At 43.5% G+C, this 23,466-nt stretch overlaps 1 protein-coding gene and 1 non-coding gene across 4 annotated transcripts in view; one reads left to right on the top strand and one right to left on the bottom strand.

Annotated features, from left to right (window-relative positions):
* The window catches only part of RAB43 (RAB43, member RAS oncogene family), a 42,950-nt gene extending 21,484 nt beyond the window's left edge, over window positions 1–21,466 (top strand). Inside the window, exons 2-3 of one of the 3 annotated variants that reach the window (XR_002778334.1) lie at window positions 14,243–14,426; window positions 17,305–17,537. Coding sequence is in view for 2 of the 3 variants with exons in the window: in XM_011385889.2 (XP_011384191.1) it covers window positions 14,243–14,426; window positions 17,305–17,555 (435 nt within the window). In the remaining variant the exon portion in view is untranslated. Of the gene's footprint in view, window positions 1–14,242; window positions 14,427–17,304 lie in introns of all 3 variants that reach the window. The other 2 variants (XM_011385890.2, XM_011385889.2) reach the window with 2 other exon arrangements.
* LOC111734147 lies at window positions 15,923–16,041 on the bottom strand. The gene has a single exon (XR_002778336.1). It is a non-coding gene; the product is annotated as a 5S ribosomal RNA (ribosomal RNA).
* Window positions 21,467–23,466: the final 2,000 nt, after the last annotated feature.

The following is a 23,466-nucleotide window of genomic DNA, read 5'->3' as shown; positions in this document are numbered from 1 at the left end:
GCTGCACTTTATATCTCCATGTCTATTCTGCAACTATTCATTTGTACTTCTTAATCACTTTGCCCTTTTTTGCCATCACCCCCACCTTCTCCCATCTAGTAGCCCTCAAAATATTCTGTATCTCTGAGTTTATTTCTATTTTTGTTGTTGTCATTTATTTCATTATTTAGGTTCCATATGTACATGAAATCATGTCTTTTAATCTGATGTGAGTTTCTTGTAGACTGTGTATGTAGGGGTCTTGTTTTCTTATCCATTCAGCCACTCTCTCTTTTGGTTTGAGCATAATTCTATTCCATTTGAGGCACTTGTTGATAAGAATGTAGTTATTACCATCCTTTATTCATGTTTTTGATACATGTTTTTTCTTCTTAAAGAAGTTCCTCCGATATTTCCTGTAATACTCGCTTGGTGGTGCTAAATTCCTTTAGATTATTTTTGTCTGGGAAGCTCTTTATCTGTCCTTCGGCTCTAAATGATAGCTGTGCTAAATAAAGTATTCTTGATGGTAGATCCTGGGTTTTCATCACGTTGAATATTTTGTGTCAGGCCCTCTGTCTTGCATAGTTTCTTTTGAGAAATCGGCTGCCAGTCTTATGGGTGCACTCTTGTAGGTAACTAACTGCTTTTCTCTTGCCACTTTTAAGATTCTTTGTATTTAACTTTTGGCATTTTAATTATGATGTATCTCGGTGTAGGCCTCTTTGGGTTCATCTTGTTTGGGACTCTCAGAGCTTCCTGGGGTATGTCTAGTTCCTTTACCAGGTTAGGGAAGTTTTCCATCATTATTTCTTCAAATAGCTCTTCAAATTCTTGTTTTCCTTCAAGTATCTTTATGACACAGATATTTTTACATTTAATTGTGTCCTATAAGCTCCTTAAATTATTATTGTAGTCTTGGCTTCTTTTTTCTTGCTATTCTGATTGAGTGTCCTTGGCTTCCCCATCCTCTATATTGGTCATTTGATCCTCTTCATCCACTTTGTTGATTCCCTCTAATGTACTCTTCATCTCAGATAATGTGTTCTTCATTTGTGACTGGTTCCTTTTTATAATTTCCATTTCCATTTTTATGTTTTTTATCACTTCGTTAAAATTGTCACTGAATTCATCTACACTTCCCCTAAGTTCATTGAGCATCTTTATAACCAGTGTTTTGTACTCTGCATTTGTTAGATTGCTTGACTCTATTATTCCTGGATCTCTGTTCTGTTCTCTCATATGGTTTCTGCTTCTTTGTCTTCCCATTTTGGCTGCCTTTCTGTGTGTGTTTCTATGTACTGAGCAAAGCTCCTAAGTCTCCCGGTCTTATTAGCGTGGCTTTGTTTAGTAGGTGTCCAGTGACACAGTCCTTAAAGGAGTTCAGCTTCAGGCCAAGTTTAGCCCCAGCCTTGGTCCCTCTAGGGCCACCTGTTAAGATTTAGTAAGCAATCCACAGATGCTATGCTTATAGTTGCCTCAAGAGGCTATGCCAGGAACCAAGACCAGCTGCCACCAGTGTGTCTTGGTGTTGCTCAGCAAGGAGTACTGAACACTCCAAGGACACACCTGGATGTGGCTTTGATGGGGCTGTGAGTTGGGAGAGGTGGAGTTTCAGGGAATCCTCTGGGTGGAGCGACCTCTGTTATCCAGTTTGATGTGATCTCAGCTATGGCCGCGGCACTGCATCCACACACTCCACACACTGGGAGTGGGGAAGGCTCAGCAGAGGAACAATGGATATTGCCAGCACCTCTGCCCAGGAGAGAGCCTCACTGCCGCCCTCACTCTGACAACTCAGTGGTCCCCTGTAAGTCCCTGGTGCTCCCCCATGCAGACTACCGGGCGCTAGTGCTCAGAGTAAGCAAGTCCATCACCATGAAAGTCCTGTCGCGGACATGGCCCCTTTAAGAGGTATCTGCAGTAGCCTCTGTCCCACTCAGCCGCTGGGGACCAGGCTGCCTCATGTCCTGGCCCCCTCCCACCTTCTACCATTGTGGGTCAATTCTTTCTCTCTCTATTTGTAGTGCCTCTAATCCCAGGCGACTTTCCTTGCTGTTCTATATTTCTGTTACAACTTTCATTTGGTCCCAAGAGAGATGAACAAAGCCTCTATCATCTGCGCCATTTTTCCCCATCTCCTGGAGGAGCCATTTTGCTGGGGCTGAACTCACAAAGCAGGATTCGCTTTAGTGAGGCTCTAGTGCCTTCCCAGTCTGCCATTTCGGTCTGTTGTTTGTGGAAGTTGTTGGGTGGTGCTCTCGTGTGGTCTAAAGCTGGCCACCATGTGTGTTGGTTGTGGGGCCCCTTGGAAGGAGTTCTGTTGCAGACCAAGGTCAGCCACTAGCTATGGCGTGTTCGAGTCCATTTAGTATGAGCTACACAGTGATCTGTAGATGGTTGCCACTTGTGCTCGGTGGTCCCTGAGAGAGATTAAGATGCATACTGAGGCCAGCTGCCAGTAGTACCCAGCTGCCAGTAGTAGCTTGGAGCTGCTTAGCAAGAGGTATAGGGCACACTGAGGCTAGATGCCATTCATTTGGGGCTTGTGAATCTTTGAGAGATTTTTTGAAAAGTCTGCAGTCTGAGCCAAGACATGACATTTGTATGGAAAAGCCACTGGAAGGAGGTTGGGTGGGGCGGGGTCTCGGGGAATCACCAGAGCGGGATGAACAATGTAAGCTGGGTTGATGGAGACTCAGATATGGAGCCTGCCTGCATGTGCGGGTAGGTGGTGGCAGGGCTCAACAAAGGAACAGTGGTTCTGCCAGCATTTTTGTCTAGGAGAAAGCTGCCCCTCCAGCCTTCACCCAAAGCCAGACAATTCCCCTGTGTCCCTAATGCCTTTTGAGCTGTTGCCCCAGGGCTGGAGCTCAGAGTAAATGAGTCCATCAGTGAGTAAGTCAGTGCATGGGCCCTTTAAGAGTAGTGCCTTGGACTCCAGTTGCCCTCTTTCTTACTCAGCTACAATCTCTGCTTGTCTTCATAGCGTGAACTCGTTATAGGGATTTCTTTTCCCATCACTGGACCCATGTGCTGTGGAACCTGGTATGGGACTGGAACCTCTCACTTATCAAGGGTGACCTTTGCAACTGAGATAGCCCTCCTGATTTTTAACTTCCATACATGGGTGTGGGACCAGTCTGACCTGTGTCTCTACTCCCTCTACAAGTCTCAATGTAGCTTTTTCTGTATATGCTTAGTTATAGGACTTTGGTTCATCTAGACTTCAGGTGACTTTTAATGATGGTTATTCTGTAGTTTAGTTGTAATTTTGAGGTGGTCATGGGAGGACGTGAGCACAGCATTTATGTACTCTGCCATCTTGACCATCTTGATATAAATCTTAGTTAGTATCTGTCTCCTGCACTAGACTGTAAGCTTGAGGACAGGAATTTGCATCAGTTTTGTTGGCCCTCGTATCTCCAGTATCTAGAACACCTAGCAGCTGTTCAGTAAATACTTGTTGAAATGACTGAATAAACACATTATGATTAATAAATGCTGTTTACAGCTAAGTGGTGTAATTTGCTGCCATTTTTTTTTAACAATTTCCATGTTCACTAGTTTTTCCTGACCCTAATAATAGTCTAGTTTTTGCTTGAGATGTCTATGTATTTCCCATTAATTCACATCCAGACCGTCTCCTAATTAGTATAACTCTTTATCTGTCCAACATATTGTGTAACTCTCCACTCAATATATTGCTTTCTCTCAGTTCTATCTTCTTGAAGAAATCTCTCCCAAAACTTTCCTAATTTCTGTTTTAGTTGTGTGTGTGTGTGTGTGTGTGTGTGTGTGTGTGTGTGTGTGTGTTTAGAGTAATCTGTAAGAATTCAATCTTTTGAAATTTACTGAGACTTATTTTATGTTTTGTCTTGGTGAATATTCAATGTCCTCGTGAAAAAAAAATATGCTGTTTTGCAGTAAACTGGTCTCGAAATCTCAATTGATAATGTTGTTTAGATATTCATCATACTAATTTTTTTGTCTACTTAGCTCTATTAATTACAGAGAAAGAAGCGTTAAAATCTCCAACTATGATTGTGGATTTCTTTCTCCTTTTAGTTGTGTTAGTTTTAACATCATGAAATTTAAAACTCTGTAATTAGCTGTAAAGATATTTAGTATTATTATGTATTTCTGATAAATTGGTCTTTTATCATTATAAAATATCTTATAATTCTTTGAAGTCTACTTTGCTATTACTATAACCATCATTCTTATATTTTTTATTCTTTTGGTATTATATATATTCCTCTTTTTATATGTGTTTTCATTCTTTTAATGTCTATTTGTTCGTGTCTTTATTTTTAAAGTATATCTAAGAAAAAGCATATAGTTAGGTCTTGCCTTCTTTCCAGTCTGACAAACTGTGGCATTTTGGTTTTGTTTTGTTTTGTTTTGTTTTGTTTTGTTTGTTTTGTTTTGTTTTGTGGGTCCTAATCCAATTTGATATTTATATTTCTATTTTTTTCCATTATAGTTGACATACACTATTATATTAGTTTCAGGTGTACAGCACAGGGATTAGATATTTATAAACTTTTGAAGGGATCACCCTGATAAGTCTAGTACCCATCTGACACCATACATAGTTATTACAATACTACTGACTCTATTCCCCATGCTATACTCTACATCCCCATGACTATTTTGTAACTACCAATTTGTACCTCTTAATCCCCTCTTCATCTATTCCCTCACCCCCTGAAAACCATCAAAATGCTCTCTGTATCTATGAACTTGTTTCTATTGTTTGTTTGTTTATCCTATTTTCTGTATTCCACCTTTGACATTTGTCTTTCTCTGTCTGACTTACTCTACTCAGCACAATACTCTCAGGTCCATCCATGTTGTTTCAGATGGCAAGATTTTATTCTTTTTTATGGCTGAGTAATATTTCATTGTATATAAATACTACTTCTTCCTTATCTATTCATCCATTGATGGACACCAAGATGCCTCCATATTTTGGCTACTGTAAATAATGCTGCATGTGGATTCACATGTCCCTTCAAAGTAGTGTTTTGGTTTCTTCAGATAAATACCCAGAAGTGGGATAAGTGGGTCCTGCTTTGTGTCTTGATATAGCCTTTGTTTTAAAGTCGATTTTGTCTGGAATAAGTATTGCCACCCCAGCTTTTTGTTTGTTTGTTTCCATTTTCACAAAACATCTTTTTCTCATCAATTTACTTTCAGTCAGTGTGTGTCTTTGGATCTGAAGTGAGTGTTTTGTAGACAGCATATGTAAAAGTCTTGTTTTCTTATCTATTCAGCCACCCTATCTTTTGATTGGAGCATTTAATCCATTTACACTTAAAGTAATTGTTGCTAGATATGTAGTTATTGCCATTTTACTATTCATATTTTTAATCTTTTTTCTTCTTCTTTTTTTTTTTCCTTAAGGAAGTCCCTCTAATGTTTCCTGTAATACTGACTTGTTGATGATGAACACCTTTCCTTTAGCTTTTTCTTGTCTGGGATGTTCTTTATCTGTCCTTCAATTCTAAATGATTGCCTTGCTGGGTAGAGTAATCTTGGTTGTAGGTTCTTGCTTTTCATCGCTTTGAATATTTCCTGCCAATCCTTTCTGGCCTGCAAAGTTTCTGTTGAGAAATCAGCTGACAGTGTTATGGGAGCTCCCTTGTAGGTACTAACTGCTTTTCTCTTGTTGCTTTTAAGATTCTTTGTCTTTATCCTTTGGCATTTTAATTATGATGTGTTTTGGTGTGGGCCTCTTTGAGTTCATCTTGTTTGGGACTCTCAGAGCTTCCTGGGCTTGTATGTCTTATTTCCTTCACCAGGTGAAGGAAGTTTTCTATCATTATTTCTGGAAATAGGTTTTTAATTCCTTGCTCTCTCTCTTCTCCTTCTGGTACCCCTATGATGCAAATGTTGGTACACTTGATTTTGTCCCAGAGGCCCCTTAAACAATCTTCATTCTTTTGGATTCTTTTTTCTTGTTGCTGTTTTGATTGGGTGTTTTCTGCTACCTTATCTTCTAAATCGCTGATTCAATCCTCCACTTCATCTAATCTACTGTTACTTCCTCCTAAAGTATTCTTCATTTCTGGTTGGTTCTTTTTATGTTTCCTATCTCCACTTTTATGTTTTTTGTCTCTTTGTTAACATTCTCATCGAGTTCATCTACTTTTCTCCTAAGTTCATTGAGCATCCTTATAACCAGTGTTTTGAATTCTGCATCAAGTAGATTGCCTATCTCCATTTTGTTTAGCTTTTTTTCTGGACCCTTGTTCTTTCATTTGGGACATGTTTCTTTGTCTTCCCATTTTGGCTGCCTACTTGTGTTTGTTTCTATGTATTAGGTAGGGCTGCTATGTCTCCTGGTCTTAGTAGAGTTGTCTTATGTAGTAGGTGTGCTGTGAGGCCTAGTGACACAGTCTTTCCTAGTAACCTAAGCCTGATGCTCCAGGTGTATCCCCTGTATGGGTTGTGTGTGCCCTCTTGTTATAGTTGAACTTTGGTTGTTGTTTGCTCATCAGTGGGTGGGATCGACATTTGGGCTGATTGATTGCAATAACTGGCCATTACCAGTGGAGGAGCCATTGTGCAGGAACTGACTCTACAGATCGGGATTTGCTTTAGCAGGGATCTGGTGCCTGCCCTTTCTGCCCTTTGCGTGTGTCGTCCTCAGATGTAACCCCAAATGGTGCTCCAGCTCAGACTGAAGCCAGCCAGCCACTGGGCGAGCAGGCAGGGGACCTCTTAGGAAGGGTCCCGCCTCAGGCCAAGTTCAGCTGCAGCCTGTGCCCTGCCCAGGACCACCCGACATGAGTCATCAAGCAATCCACAGATGGCTACCACCCACTTTGGGCTTTGATGTGCCTCGAGAGGCCAAGCTGCAAACTGAGGCCAGCTGCCATTGGTGCAAGGCTTGGGGCTGCTCAGCAAGACGTATGGGGCATGCTGAGACCAGATTCTGCTTGTTTGGGGTTTGTGAACCATTGAGAAGTTTTAGGAAAGTCTGCAGCCTGAGCCAAGACAGGCCATTTGTATGGAAAATCCACTGGAAGTGGCTTAGTTGGGCCCACAAGTGGGAGGGGCAGGGTCTCAGTGAACCACCAGGGATGGGTGACCAGTATCAGCTATGTTGATGGAGATTCAAATATAGCACCCACCTGTGACTGCAAGCCTGCCAAGGGAGGACTCAACAAAGGAACAGTGTCCTCAGCCAGCACTTCTGTCTGGGAGAAAGCTGCCCCTCCAGCCTTCGCCTTGAAGCCAGACAACTCAGTTCCTTTCCATATGTTCCTGGCACCTTTCGAGCTGTTGCCTCAGCACTGGAGCTCAGAACAAGTGAGTCCATCACCAAATAAGTCCACATGCAGGCCCCATAAGAAGAAAGTCTGCGGCTCCCTCAGCCCTCTGTCTCACTCAGCCACAGTCTCCACTGGTTTTCACAGCCAGAAGTTGTGGAACCCTAAGCTAGGGAACTTGTAGTGGGGCCAGGACCCCTCACTCTTCCAGGGGAACTTCTGCAGCTGAGATATTTCTCCTGATTCTCAACCACTATGCACAGCTGTGCAACCAGCCTGTTTTGCATCTCCATCTCTCCTACCAGTCACAAAGTGGCTTCTTCTTTGTGTTGCCAGTTGTAGGATTTCTGTTCAGCTAGACTTCAGGCGACTCCCAGTGATGGCTATCTTGTAATTTAGTTTTAAGTTTGATGTGGTTGTGAGAAGCAAGCACAGTGTTTATCCCAAACTCTGGCTTTTAATTTGAATGTTTAGTCCATTTATATTTAATGTAATTATTAGTAATGTGTAGGCTTCAGAGTGAATGTGGCATTTTAAAAAACCTTCATTTTTTGGACCTGCATATTTAACTGTTTTAGAAGGCAGTTGTTTCCTTATTAAGTTTCAAATATACGACTGCTACAGTCATATCACAAAAAAAAAAGGTCATTACATAATGATAAAGGAATCTAAATTGATACAACAAAATAGATACAACAAAAACCACCAAACAAGGATATGCACCCAACACAAGAGCACCTAAATATGTAAAGTAAATATTGACCAACATAAAGGGTGATCTGCAGTAATGCAGTCACAGTAGGGAACTTTAACACCCCCCATTGACACCAATGAACAGATCTTCTAGACAGAAAATCAACAAGGGATTGATAAATCAAGAAGACATAACCCTAGTAAACAAATGCACACCCAATATAGGAGCACCTACGTAAATAAAGCAATTATTTACTGACATAAAAGTAATACTTCAACAGTAATACTCATAGTAGGAGACTTTAACACACCATTGACACCAATGGACAGATCTTCCAAGGAAAGAATCAACAGGGAAACAATGGGCCTAAAAGACACACTAGACCAGATGAATTTAATAAATATTTTCAGAGCATTTTACCCCAAAGCAGCAAAATATACATTCTTCTCAAGTGCACATGGAACATTTTCCAGGCTAGACCACATGTAGGACACAAAACAAATATCAATAAATTTAAGAAGATTGAAATCATGTCAACCATCTCTGATCACAATAGTATGAAATTAGAAATCAACTACAAGAAAAAAAATTGGAAAATATACAAACACATGGAGACTAAATAACATGCTACTAAATAATGAATGGGTTATCAATGAGATCAAGGAAGAAATCAAAAGATACTAGAGAGAAATGAAAATGAAAACACAATGACTCAAAATCTATGAGACACAGCAAAAGCAGTCCTAAGAGAAATTCATAGCAATACAGGCCTACCTCAAGAAACAAAAAAAAAAAAGCTCAAATAAACAATCTAACCTTACACTTAAGAGAACTGGGAAAATAACAGCAAACAAAGCCCAAGGTAAGTAGAAGGAAGGAAAAAATACTGATCAAAGTGGAAATAAATGAAATAGAGTCTAGAAAAACAATACAAAAGATTAATGAAACCAAGAGCTGTTTATTTGAAAGGATAAACAAGATTGACAGATCCTTAGCCAGTTTCATCAAGGTAAAAAGAGAGAGGACTCAAACAAATAAACTCAGAAATGAAAGAGGAGAAATAACTATGGACTCCACAGAAATACAAAGGATCATAAGAAAATACTATGAGCAATTATATGCCAACAAATTGGACAATCTGGAAGAAATAGATACAACAAAAACCACCAAACAATCCAATTAAAAAATGAGCAGAAGACCTGAACAGATACTTCTCCAAAGAGGAAATATAGATGGCCAATAGACACATGAAAAGATGTTCAAGGTCATTAATCATCAGAGAAATGCAAAATAAAACCACAATAAGATATCACCTGACACCTGTCAGAATGGCTATCATCAGTAAATCAAAAAACAAAGGTTGGTGAGGATGCAGAGAAAGTGGAACCCTCATACATTGTTGGAGGTATTGCAAATTGGTACAGCCACTGTGGAAAACAATCTGGAGGTTTCTCAAAAAATGAAAAATGGATATACCTTTTGACCTAGCAATTGCACTTCTGGGTATTTATTCAAAGAAAACCAACATAATAATTCATAAAGATCTATGTACCCCAATATTACAGCAGCACAATTTACAATAGCCAAGATGTGGAAGCAACCTAAATGCCCACAGATGATTGGATAAAGAAGTTATGATTCATATATACAATGGAAAATTACTCAGCCACTTAAAATATGAAATCCTACCATTTGAAATGACATGGATGGACCTAGAAGTTATAATGCTGAATGAAATAAGTCAGGCAGAGATAAATACCATATGATTTCACTTATATGCGGAATCTAAGGAACAAAACAAACAAACTAATCAAAAACCAACAAATATAGAGGAAAATTTGGGGATGGGGGATGGGGGTTGGGGGTCTGAGAGAATGAGGTGAAGGGTTAAAGAAGTACAAATTAATAGTTGATAGATGGTCACAGGGAATGGGAGCACAGCATAGGGAATGCAGTTAATATTATTATATTGACTAGGTGGAAAACCAAAGGAGAGAAGGAGCAATTGGGTTTTACAAACTATATAAATGTCTAACGTGCTGTATACTTGAAACTAATAAAAAAATTTTAAGAATAAACAATAATATTTTATATACACTTATTTACCATTTCTGGTGCTCCTCATTCCTTTTGTAGATCTGAGTTCCCATTTAGTATCATTACCCTTTATCCTGGAAAATATCTTTTAGCATTTCTCATTGTGCAGGTCTTCCATGAAGATTCTCAGAAAATCTTTATTTCACCTTTAATTTTTGAGAGATTTTTTTTTCCTGGACATAGACTTTAATGTTGAGAGTTGTTTCTTTAGGTACTTTTTTGTCTTCTGGCATTCATTATTTTTGATAAAAAGTCACTTGTCATTTTTGTTATTGTTCTCCCATTTATAATATATCTTCTTCCACCAAGTGCTTTAAATTTTTTCTTTTATACCTTTTTTTTTTTTTTTTTACTTGTGGTTTTCATCAGTTTGGTTATGATCTGCCATGGTATATTTTATATTTCTTCTGCTTGGGGTTTGCTGAGCTTTTTTGATCTTAATGATCAGTATTTTCATCAAATTTGCAATTGTCAGTCATTAGTTCTGCCACATTCTCACTATCTTCTGGGACTGCAGTTATGTGAATATGAAATTGTTGTCTCAGTTTGATATAGTCTTCAATCTTTATTTTTTTCTTTTTATTCTTCAGATTGAATAATTTCTATTGATTTTTCTTCAATTTCACTGATTCTTCTTTTTGCCATCTTCATTTTGCTGTTAAGATCATCAAATGAATTTTCCACTTCATTTATTATACTTTTAAGTTCTAAAACTTATAGCCTCTTTTAAATGTCTTTAAAAGTAATTTCCATTTCTCTGCTAAAATTCCCTATTTACTCATTGTGATCATATTTGCTTTAATTCTTTGAATGTGTTTTCCTGTAATTCTCTGATCACATTTAAAATAACTACTTTAAAGTCTTTGTCTATTAAATCTAATATATGGGCCATTTTGGGATCATTTCTTACTGACTGCTTTTTTCTTCGTGGGTCATATTATCCTGTTTTGTTTTGTTTTGTTTTGTTTCCTGTTTAGCAATTTCTGAATGTAAACTGGAAATAGTAGTTAATGTCTTGTTAAGAACCGTATATTCTGCTATCTTCTTTTGAAGAGTGTTGATTCATATCTTAATAGTCAATTCAATTACTGGCTGATCACTTTGAACCTGTGTAGGTTTGTTTTTATGTTTCGTTAGGTCAGATAGGTTGAAGTTTGAGGATTTTTTCTCTTGCCTCTCTAACTTGACAGAACTCAGCCTCCAAACCTGAGACTTGAGTTGGGTCTTGTTTTTAGGTTTTGTTAGGGTAGATTTATGGAAGACTTCCTCTAGCCATTGTTCTCACTCATGGAGTACAGCCTTCCTGATGTCTCAGCTTAATATCAGGATCATTAACAAGATGCTAAAGAGACCTCTTCATCATGTTTGGGTTGGAACTTCAATATCTTATAGCAATGCTCCACTTCTATGTCTATGTCTGGTTAGTTCTCAACCCCGTAGGAGCCACTCTCTGGTGGGATTATGGTAGACCCCCCACATAGACTTTTGGGCGCTCTCTTTCCCTGCATTGCTCTATCACATCTGGAGACTCTGGTCTTTGCCTCCCTGCCTCAGTGGGACCACCATTCTCTGCTTGGATTCTACCCACTGTCCTGTGGTCAGGAAACCATCCCTAGGTAGAGATCATGAGATGCATTTCATGAGTATTGCTTCTTTCAGGATTATAGTTTTGTGCTGCTTAGTGTTTATATCCTGAAAATGGCAGCTTCCCCTATTTTTCTCAGTCTAATAGTTATTTATGGAGGGAGGACTCACCTGCTACTGATTACTCTGCCAGAGCTAGAAGTGGCCCCAGAGCCCAGGGGCCTGCTCTGGATGGATTGATGTCCAGGCTCGCTGCTTGGCTGTTGTCTTGGGATCTCCCTCTACTACCATGCAAGGGATTCCTTTTTTTTCCTCTTTTGAATTCTCTGTTTTCTGGAGCCCACATTTTTTTTTCTATTTTTGGTAATTTCTTTAGGTAGAGGAACCCTCAGTAGTTTCCTGAAAAGAGATGGCAGGAAGGTAAAATTTTTTGAGGCCCACATGCTGAACATGCCTTTATTAAACTATTGCACTTGACTGGTAGTAGGTTGGATAAAGAATTCTAGGTTGGAAATAATTTTTTCTCAAAATTTTAGGCATTGTTTTATTGAATATCTTAAGCCATGTGGATCTTTTGTATGAAAACTTGAAATCTGTTTTTTTCTTCCTTCCTCTCTGAAAGTTTTTCAGATATTTTTCCTCACTGTTCTGGAATTCCCTGTCATGTGTTTTGTGTGGGTCTGTTTTTCTCCATTTTGTGTGTGCTTAGTGGGCCTTTTGGAATTTTCTTTTACTTTTACTTTTCTTTTTTTCTTTTTCTTTTTTTTCCCTGAAACTCTTATGCCATATTGGACCTCCTAGACTTGTTCTGCAATTTTCTTTTCTCTTTTCCATCTCTTTGTATTTTTTTCTTTACTGTGGATTTCCTCAACTTTATTTTCCAACCCTTGTGTTTTTCATTTCTGCTGTATTTTGGATTTTCAAAGCTCTTTTTTCTTTTTGAATGCTCCTTCTAGTTAAAGTGTTCTATTATTGTTTCATGGATTTTTTTCTATTTCTGAAAATGTTAATGATTGTTTTTGAGATTGTTGCCTTTGCAAAGGTTCTATATCCTTCAAGTTGTTTTTCCCCATGTTTGTTTGGCCTCTTTTGTGTTATATGCTCTCCTCTGGGGTATAGAGATGAGTTCCTAGTCATTTGGATCCTAGGTTTGTATAGTGCCAAAGTTCACATCTTTTGCTTCACCCTATGCATGAGCTAGCAGACACCATGAGTTATGGAGTATGGAGCCTGGTTTACTTGGAGCCTCTCACAGCCGAGGAGTAAATAGGATATCTCAGGACTGGAGGATTTTATTTGGCATGTTGTGGCCCAGAGCTCGTTAACTCTCGGACTTCTCTCAGTGGGGCCTGGGGAAGAGGTCACCTCCACAGTGCCAGAGTCATTAACCCTGCCCTCAGGAGCTGTCTGAGGCCTCTGGGGGGGTCTCTCCACACCCCAGACAGACTAGGGAGTCTCTCACACCTTGAGAACTAGATAAAGAGGCACTGAGAGTGCTTGTGCTAGAGAAGGAGCATAGATAGACAGCAGCTTGATGTAGACCAAAGGTTCATGTTCATCCTCAGAAAGCCCCCAAGAACCTGTGATTTATGGAGCAGCAAAAGCAAGCCCTGAGCTCCTGAAAGCCCTGGTACCTACCTGCTCTGATGCCCATCCACAGTTAATCTCTTCCAGTACCAGAGCTGGTAATCTCTGCCTGGAGTGGGAGACCTCCTAGCCTGGGCACAGTGTAGGTCTAGGTCTGCCCTTTATCAGCCCCTCCCCCTGCTCTATCTTATGTCTGTCCTGTCAGATTGCTGCTTCTACAGAAAGCCAGGGAAGCTCCTGCCACACACGAGCACCTCTCATCCATGGCCAGTGTCCAGGAGGGCAGGGTAGCAGGCACTGATGGGTATTTGTTAAGTGAAGACATGGACAGGAAAAGATGCCAAACTTCTTGTCTTTGACCACCCTGGATCAGCTGATGGTAAAGGTGCCACAAGAGGACTCTGCCCATTGCTTTCCCCAGGCCCTCATTTTGCCTCAGCCTAGGCCTCCTTACCCTCGGGTTGTGAGCATTTTCCCACGTGTTGCTGAGGAAGAATTAGAGAACCCTAGTTCTGGGGGAGACTTATACACAGCCAGGTACACCAGTGCATTTATAAGCCCAGAGAGGGGAAGGCACTGGAATTGCAGATAGCCAGCATCATGGCATACCTGGAGACAGCTCACCGGACTGTGAGCTGCTGGAACTCTTCTGGTTCACAGTGAGCCCAGTGTTCGTGGGAAGGAGAGCACACAGAGACCCTGGGTCTAGTGCACTTCCTGCTGCAGTGCAGAATACATCCCTGTCTTCTCACTACCTTTCCCTGGGGACTCTAGAGGGCAGAGACGGGGCTGCCCACCTTCCCTTTGCATCCGCCTGTCCTCAAAGTTGGGCCACTAAGTTGCTTTCTAAGGGCCCAGAAGGCCTTCTTTCTCTCCTGTCCACTTTCTAGTCCCTCCTGTGATAGGCTAGTGGCCTGCCAGTTGGAACCAGAGCTTTGGCCATGGGTGTGTGGGATTGCCTTTCCTATCCCCTGAGCTCAGCCATATCACTAGGTTCATGGGAAGCTCCCTATTTTTTTAGCTGCAGATCTGGGACACAGCCGGCCAGGAGCGATTCCGCACCATCACCCAGAGCTACTACCGCAGTGCCAACGGGGCCATCCTTGCTTATGACATCACCAAGAGGAGCTCCTTCCTGTCAGTGCCTCACTGGATCGAGGATGTGAGGAAGTATGCAGGCTCCAACATTGTGCAGCTGCTGATCGGTGAGCTGGGGGAAACGGGATGGGAGCTGGCAGTGTTCCTCAGGGCCACAGATCCCATCTGTCCATCTTTCTCTCTCCTTTTTAAATAAAGGGCAAGCCAGAGAGGGACTGAACTTGTTCAGGCAGGAATGGAGCGAAAACTTGAACCATGATCTTGCAAATTCTGCTCCTGCTAATCACTTATAAAATTATATTCAAAATCTGAATTAGAAGAAGGAAGAAAGGAAGCTAACATTTGCTTTTCGGTGTTCATGTATCCGCACAGTAGTTAACACGGGTTAAATCTTCACACGTGTCTTTGAATTTAGTTCCCATAATCATAGCTACTCCTTGTTTGTCAGGGAATGGAACTAAGGCTCAGAGAAGTGAAGTAATTTCTCCCAGTTCACACAGCCTGTAAGCATATACCCGTGAAATTTGAGTTCAGTTCTGCTGATCGTAATTCAGTGACTTGCTCTGTCATAACACACTGTATAGCAGGGCTTCTCAAATGTTTTACATGCCTCCAAAGCCTTAAAGCACAGATGCTGAGGACTACCCTCAGAGCGTCTGATTCAGAGGGTCTGGATAGGGCCCATAAATGTGCATTTTTAACAAGTTCCCAGGTCACGCCTGTGACATCTGTGTTGTCATCTCAGGAACCACAGTTTAAGAACTGCTGCCACAGAGGGATGCTGTTACCTCCATTTTTCCTTTTCCTCCTACATAAACTTCCTGGGCCTGGGCCTTGGCTCAAGAAGCTTTGGATCATTTGCGTGGTCCCTGGGATTCTCACCCCAACAGTCAGGCTGATTTCTTCTAAGATGAGACTGTACAGATGGGGCTGGATGTGGCTCTAGCTGGGAAGAGGGTAGCACTTGGTTCCACACAACCTACCTTACATAGCCTGCCTGGATTGGGCTGTGGAAGCGCTCAGCAGAGCTGTCCTCCCTGGGCAGGAATGTAGCTCTCATTACCTGGCCTTACACTGCCACTTCCCCATCCCCACCTTTTTAAAAGAATTTTAGAGTGGTTTATTATTTGAAAAAAAGTCAATGAAATTCATAACAGTAACAGATATAAACAGGAGAAAATTCATATGCTCATTTCAATAAATGTAGCAAACACATTTGATGAAATTCAAAACCCATTAACCATTTTTTAAACTCTAAAAAGGAAACAAAGATAAAAACAGCAAGAAATTGGATAGAAAATGAAATAAAAATAAATAATTTGTATTTATTATTTACTATGGAATAATACATCAAAATTATGATTTTATAAAAAGAAATAAAAGAGAAAACCACTAGTCAACTTAATCAAGGAATCAAGGGAAACAACAATATATAAAATAAACTAAATTGGGAAACAACCATTGAAACAGATAAAATAAATATGAGACTACTGAAAGTGCTTAACAAATATATTTGAAAATCTAGGAGATGGATACATTTTTTTAATTTAATTTTTTTTTAATTGACACTAGTAGAAATTTTTTTAAAAAATTTTTTTCTAGATGCCTACAGCACCTGGTATTTCCAGGTGGTCTCCCATCCAAGTACTAACCAGGCCCGACCCTGCTTAGCTTCCAAGATCAGATGAGATCGGGCACATTCAGAGTGGCATGGCTGTAGACTCTAAAATTTTTAAATACAATTTTTTACATTTCCCTTTTATCCAGGACATTTAAAATAAAACATTTTACACAAGAGCATTTTACACAAATGCAAAAATAAAACAATGTAATGAACTTCAGATACCTTTCACCCTGCTTCAGCAATTAGCAATTCATGTTCCTTTTCATCTCATCCCCTCCCTCTCTTGTATTGTTTTCAGGCAAATCTCAACACCAAACTATTTCATCTATAAATATTCCAGGATGAATCTATAAAAGGTGCAAACATTTAAAAATATATAACAACAATACCATTTTCAAATTTAAAAATATTGACATCTCCTTAATAAAATCAAATAGCTGATCTGTGTTCAGATTTATAATTACGCATAAATAACGTGTTGTTCTTTTTTTCCAGTTTGTTGGAATTAGGATAAGTTCCACACACTGAAAATGGTTACTACATCATTTAAGGTTTCCAAAGAAATTTTAGATCTTTACAGACACTTATCTATTTTTTATCCTCCCTATAATCACATAACAAAAGTCAACCAGTTAGAAACTTTAAAAATTCTTTTAAAGATTGGGTCAAGGAGCAGTTTACCAGATGATTTAGAATGTAATGAAACGCCTTCTACCTATAGGAGAAGTCAAAGGAGTACTCTCAGGTCAAGTGATAGTCTGTGCTCTTACTATCAGAAAAGCAAAGTAACCAAAACCCCCAGTCTTACAGAGAATTTAAAAAATGTCAAGGGAAAATAGGAGAAAATACATAATAAGCATAATGAAATTTTAACCAAAAAAAAATTCTTTAGCAATGCTAGATTTCTGTTAATTTCTACATTTATGGAGTGCCTACCAAGTGCCAGTTGTTTTCAAGTTTATTGTATCATTTACTACCTATACTACCGAAGGTGGCATCATAGATGGGGAAACTGAGACTCAGAGATGAAGTAACTTACCTAAGGGTCACACAGGAAGTAAAAGGAAGCTGGAGTTTCTACACAGATTTTCTTCCAGCTCTAATGTGTTCGTTTCACTAAATTTTACTGCTTATATAAGTCTGGCAAAGATTAAAAAAGAGAGAGAGAGAGACTAAAGGATAGAGTAAAAAAAGCTTTAAATTACAAAGTTGTTGTTTTTTTTAAAGATAGATTACCATTCACAACTGGTTAGTTGACAGAGGGCAGGGAATGGCATTGCATCTCTTGGCCCTGCCAAGTAGGACAGGGCTTCCCTAGAACCTGTGGGCCTCACCAAGCTGTCATTGGCCTTTCCCTACAGGGAACAAGTCAGACCTTGGCGAGCTCCGGGAGGTCCCTCTGGCTGAGGCACAGAGCCTGGCAGAGCACTATGACATCCTGTGTGCTATTGAGACGTCTGCCAAGGACTCGAACAACGTGGAGGAGGCCTTCATAAGGGTGGCCACGGAGCTGGTCATGAGGCACGGGGGCCCTCTGCTCAGTGAGAAGAGCACCGACCACATCCAGCTGGATAGCAAGGACATTGGAGAAAGCTGGGGCTGCGGGTGCTGACCGGCATGCAGGGCTGGCAGGCAGGGGCCTCCCCACTTGCTTTCTCTCTGGCCTGCCAAGCCCAGTACTCAAAAGCTGGACCTCCAGGGTACCAGCAATTCTAGAGCAACTGGATAAAGTTCTAGAATTATCCATCCCATGGCCTGAATGCTTGATCAGAAAGCTACCCCAAGGAAGGAAGAAGCAGGATTCCTCCTGCAGGAGGCCTGTTGGCACAGGGTAGGTTATGGGGCCCATCCTGTCAGTCAACGGCTATTCCTTCACGCTCTTTACATACCAGGGCTAGCCCAAGCCTGCCAGTGTGGACTTGCCAGTGTGGACCACAGTGGGAGAGGGGTCAGGAATGTGCCTCCCCTGCTCCACAAGTACTAATTCTGTCCATTTCACACCTTGTATCTGCTGTAGCTATGGCAGCAGGTTGCTGCTTTCCAGGGAAGTGGCTGGTGCCCAAGGTTGTCCCAGATCATTCCAGGGCCTCCTTATTTAGCTGCAGAGAGCAAGAGCAACCAACCCAACAGACTAAGACTGGTTCCTGAGCACAGCCCTAGGGATCCCTTAAATCCAGGTGAGGAACCTCTCTTCACTGCCAGCTCTAAGCTCACAGACAGCATTGGGCCCAGCTCACTGGCTTAGCAAGACCTCTTAAGTTTTCTGGTTTTCCACGTAGCTTTTTGTTTTCTTCTATACAAATGTGGGGTCATGGCCCACAGCCAAGCGGGGACTGTCTGCTGTCTTGGGGCCCAAAGTTTTGCCGTTCAGATTGTAAAACCAGCTAATTCTTCAGTACCAGCTCTCAGAAGCCTGGGGATAGGGGGAATGAGATAGGAACATGGACATTTAAGGGAAAAGTAAAAGCCTACATCTTTGAGGCTCAGGTCTAGGAAGTCCCTCAGTACACCCAGTATTACCCCATGTGCAGAAATCTTTCCTGCCATGTTCAGTGTCAGCTCGCTCACTGCTCCCAGTCTAGCTTATAGTTTCCCAAACAAAAAAGGCAAGGCCATGGAAATCCTGGGTCTGCCCATTTCACTCCCCTAGGCCTACCTGCCCTCAACAGCCTCAGTGTGCACTGAGTGCTGAGGTTAGAAGGCAGGTTGAAGCTGAGATCACTGGGGGCCTTGGAAGCAGCACCAGTCTCTGTGGAGTGGCTCAGAGGATCATAGGGGTTGGACCAGGGTAAGCCAGTGTTCTTCCCAAGCCAATTCCAGTCTCTCCATTCAGCCCAGTCCAGCCCCAGAGTGGAGGCCTGGGAAATAAATTGTTCTCAGAGCCATGTACTAGGCCACATCATGGGGAGGCAGCTCAGGGCTCAGTACCAGTCCTCAAAATGGGCTGCAGGCCTCCCATCAGACTCCCCTTGCCTTCCGTTCTAAGTACTTCGGTCTGCACTGCCCCCTCTCCCAGGCAGACTGGGCTGCAGAGCAAGGAGCCCAGACTTTTTGCAGCAGCCCCACAACAGTCTGGGGAGGCAGGGATGGGCATGGACAGCTGAGACCAAGACACACAGGGTTGGTGGCTCCCTTTCAGGCTGGGAGGCAGCCATGGAACAGCTGAGCCTGGTTCTGGAGGGGAAGGATGTTGGCCTGGTTGGGCCAGAAGCTGCTGAGCATGGGTCTGCACTGAGGGAAATCAACCCACTGTTGGCTGGGGTAGGATGGGAGCTGGGAGCAAGACTGCCTGGTTCCTTCCTCAGCAGCCTTGCTGATGGGACAGTCCCAGTTGCTGGGAGGGAAAGTTGGCATCTGCTTGACCCCTTTGTTGCAATGCCTGCACTCCACCTGCAGAATGGAGAGTGCCTGTCATTGAGGAGTTTGCAAAAGGGGGTTCCATTTAGGCCTAGGGCAAAGGTCCTCCAGCCCTATGATCTCTCTGCTAGGGGCTGATATTTGGGCAGAGCTAGTTGTTCAACCCAAGGCCCCAGCTGTAAAATAAATCTTATGAAGCCCTACCTTGCAGAGACCTGCTGCTTTGGGAGGTGGAGGGACATACAAGGAGTTTTGGAACAGAGGCTTGGGCCTGCACCCCTGTGATTGACTTGCAGCCCCAGTTCTGGCCAGGTACCGACCCTGCTCATAGCTACCTGCTGCCCCTCTCTACTGGGGATGGTCCTCAGCTGTCTCATAAGGCTTGGGAAAAGAGGGAGGCACTTTTACCCTCTTTTCACATGGAAGCCTTGGGCTGCCATGAGGATCCAGGGTAGGTACAGAAACAGGTAGCTGGCTGGGGCCGGATTCATTTGTCACCTTGGAATATAAGCCATCCCCCTTTTTCTCCCACCCTAGGGCAGGAGACCTGAAACCCTTGCAAAGGCTTGGCTTAGAAGGGGGAAGTAATAATTGGCCCAGCCTGGGACCAGAGGAGGTTTCTTCTCACTAGTGACCCTTTACCCATAAACCAAGGAAACAACACTTCGCTTCCTACCCTTTCAGAATCCCAAGATGTCTGAAACACTGGGCGGAGTGGATCTCCAGCCACCCCATCCTCCATGCATGGGAGCAGAGGTTTAGCCTAGAAATTGGGGGTTACCTTGGGCTTCTTACTTTCTCCCTACACCCTAAGTGTTGGGATCCCACTTCCACAGTGTGCTGCCCATCCTCTCACTTGGACATCTCATTGACCTTGGCCCCTGGGCTTCTGGCATCCACTGCCCCAAGCCATCTTCCTGCTGCTGTCAAAGTGACAGTTGTCAAAGGTTACTCCTGGTTGGGTCCCTCCCCGCCCCCAACATCTTCCAAGTGTCTTAAGGCACTGGAAATGCTGTCCACATTCAACCCAGATGTCCAAGGCCTTCACAGCTCTGCCCTGGCTTTTCTCCAGCACCTGTTTGTCCCCCAGGAGCATTGGCTGTTCAGGCTGACTCCTTCCCGCCCTCCCCCATTTACTGACTCTGCTTCTTTATTCATGTTATTTATAATCCCACAAATGACCCATCTGGACACCCCCTGAGAACTGGCCCCACCCCAAGCTAGTCTTTTGCTCATAATATTCTCTAGCAAGAATGAGTTTCCCCACCCCTTGGCCTGCAAGGTTCCCCAACCCCCCACTCCCACTTTCCAGTCTGTTTCCTACAGGCGCTAAAGGAAATGTTTCCCTGGCCCGTGTGTGGTACTGACTGCATGCCATGTGGGGTGACTGCTCTGCAGTGCCCCATCAGGCCTGGGCCTCGCTGCCTCTCTGGGCCTTCGTCCTGTGTCAAATGGGGTAAGAGAAAATGGGGAAGTGGGAAGTTATGTGAGACAGGAAACAAGACTTGCCTCTCCTCTCTCAGCCCAGGGCCTCTGGGGCAGGAGAAGTTTATTTTCTTTGTTTATAAATTACCTAAAAACAGGCAGGAGCTGGTGGGACCGGGGACCAGGGTATGGAAGGAGAAGGAGGAGAAGGGGAGCCAGGAAGTGTCTCGGCAGCCCAGGCCTGAAGGAGGGCAGTCTGTGGTGTGTGGGGGGCTGGTGTGAAATGGGCAGAATAAGAGGGAAGTTGGTGTTTTATACTCACGAAAGGATGAGTAGAGTGGGCAGGGGATACAAATCCTGACTCCTAAGGCAGGGAGGTAGGTCCCTGTCCTCCCAGAAGGGGGATTTTTGATCCCAAAGACACAGGCCCCAGCAGACTTGGAGCTGGAGGAAGCTCCTAATTCATATTGAATTCAGTTACTTTCTTCTCCAGGAAGGCTGCAGCCCCAGGGACCCTCTGAGTTCTGCCCACCTGGACTGTTGGGGGCGGGAAGGACCTCAGCCAACCCCAGGATGTCATTTGCATTTGGGAATTTTTCATGTTATCTATTTATGAATATATATATCTTTATATCAAATCTATTTTTTAAAACGTGGAAAAGTTGCCTTTATGGAAACAGCAGAGCCAGACTGTACACATTCCTAAACCATTAAACAGTTTCCTCTAATGAGTTAACAGCACCCAAGACTGGTTCTCTTACCTTTGAGCCCAGAGCCGGCCCAGGTGGCCACCTCCCCACACATGGTCCCACACGCCCAGCTTCCCGACTAGTCTCCAGGTCCGGGGTGGGTGAGTGGGCCTACACTGCCTACTACTTGTCTGTTACTTGAAGCACTTTGCCCAAAACCAATGTGGTATTCCCCCAGGCAGAGAAGCAGTCAACTGCCTAAGGAAGGAAGTTGAGTTGGGTCCCATCTCTGCTGGGGATACCTGTGTACCCTTGGGCAAGCAATTTTACCTCTCTGGAGCCAGGTTTCTTCACTTGGTTTGTGTGGGGAGGTAGGTTGGGGAATACTGTTTGGTTATTGCCAGGGGCACCAGGCATCCTTCACACTTATACCACGCTGCGAGGGAGGTGTTACTATCCTTCCAATGTCTTTTTCAGGTGAGCCAACAGACTCAGGGGATAGGAGTTCCTTTCCCAAGCCTTTCAGCCACAACAAAGTAGAGCTCTTATTCCAAGTCAGGATCTGGGAACCCCCATGAGGGCCAAACTGTTTTATTCACCACTACATTCTCAGTCCAGAGAATGGTTAGAGCCACATGGGTCCTCAAAGAACTACTGAGTGCCTGAATTGTATCTACTTCTGGTCACTCAAAATGAGACCTCTGCTGAAATGGAGGCTAGATAAGGACAGCAGAGCATGACTGCTAATGGAAGCCAGGTGGTACTGCATCCTTCCCTGCCAAACTCTGTTCCAAAATAAACTGACATCATGGGGCTCAGACCAACCTCCATTCAAATTCCTGGCCTGCCCTGACCAGTTGTGTGACCATGAGGAAGTCATTTCTCCACTCAGGGCCTTAGTTTCCTCAGATGTGGGACACTAATTCCTGTTCTGCCTGCACCTGGGGAAGCCACAATGAGATCCTGGTGAAGAGGGCCCTTGTAAACTAAAGGGCTGGAGCAGGGAGCTCCTGTTCCTGTCTCTATCCCAGGTGGTTTAGCCAGCTCAATTCTGTTGACTGAATGAAGTGAGCCTAGAGCCCTGGACAGTCCAGATGGTCCAGAGTCCAGGCACTTGCCAACCACCTATTCCAGGGAGAAGGAATGCCTGGTTGTCTGAATTTCCTGCTCTCACCAAATACAAGGCAGTCCCAAGCCCACATGCCCCTTGAAAAGAAGAAAACCATAACTGGGCCCATTTGAGCTGGGCACCCCAAACCCTTCCCAGAGATTCTGATGTGAGCCATGCTGTCCTGAGGGCCCTCCATTGCCTCTGCCCACACCAGACACTGCCCAGACCCTGGGGCTAATTCACAGGACCAGTGCTGGATTTTAAAGCCAGGGGCCCAGAGGGACTTACTCAAAGCCCCCACTGAGTTTGCTACTGAGTCCTCCTACTCAGGCCAGGCCTGGGCTGGGTGCTGGATCCCAGAGCTGACTCTGACCCTGCCTGGCTTCCAGGGGATCTGCTCCCAGAGCTCGGACCTCAACCCTCCTCTGTATCCTGCACACATTCACTGAGGGGCTTGGCTGGCGGGGGTGGGGGTGGGGAGCACCAGCACTTCCATCAGAGAAACCAGGATGCAGGGTGCCCCTTCCCTAGTTATGTCCCCTCTCCTCATCCTCACCACTCTGAAGTCCCTCCTCTGGCACCTTCCCCACATGGCCACTCTGCACCTCACCCAGCCTCTATCTGACCTGGCACCTGCCTCTCTGGTCTCCACAGCTGGCTGCAGGCCAGGTCACCTTGTTCAGAACTCTGCACGGCTCCCTGCCACCTTCAGTTTCCCTCAAGAAGGGCCTCCAGAACCATCAACAGCCTGGCCACACTCTCCCCAATACTTGCCACCCACAGCCACACAGGGCTGTTATGTCCAGAATGTGCTGCTTCCAGGCAGGCAGACCATCCCCTACCCAGATGAAGAACTGAACCCCTACTGTGTAATGGGCTTCTCCAAGCAGGACTTCCTGTTCACGAATAGCCCAAGCTGGGGTCCTGACCCAAAGGACAGC

The sequence above is a fragment of the Pteropus vampyrus genome, unplaced genomic scaffold (genome assembly GCF_000151845.1).
Source record: "Pteropus vampyrus isolate Shadow unplaced genomic scaffold, Pvam_2.0 Scaffold818, whole genome shotgun sequence".
Lineage (NCBI taxonomy): Eukaryota > Metazoa > Chordata > Mammalia > Chiroptera > Pteropodidae > Pteropus > Pteropus vampyrus.
Note: the sequence above shows the minus strand (reverse complement) of the source record. Positions and strands in the feature narration are given on the sequence as shown.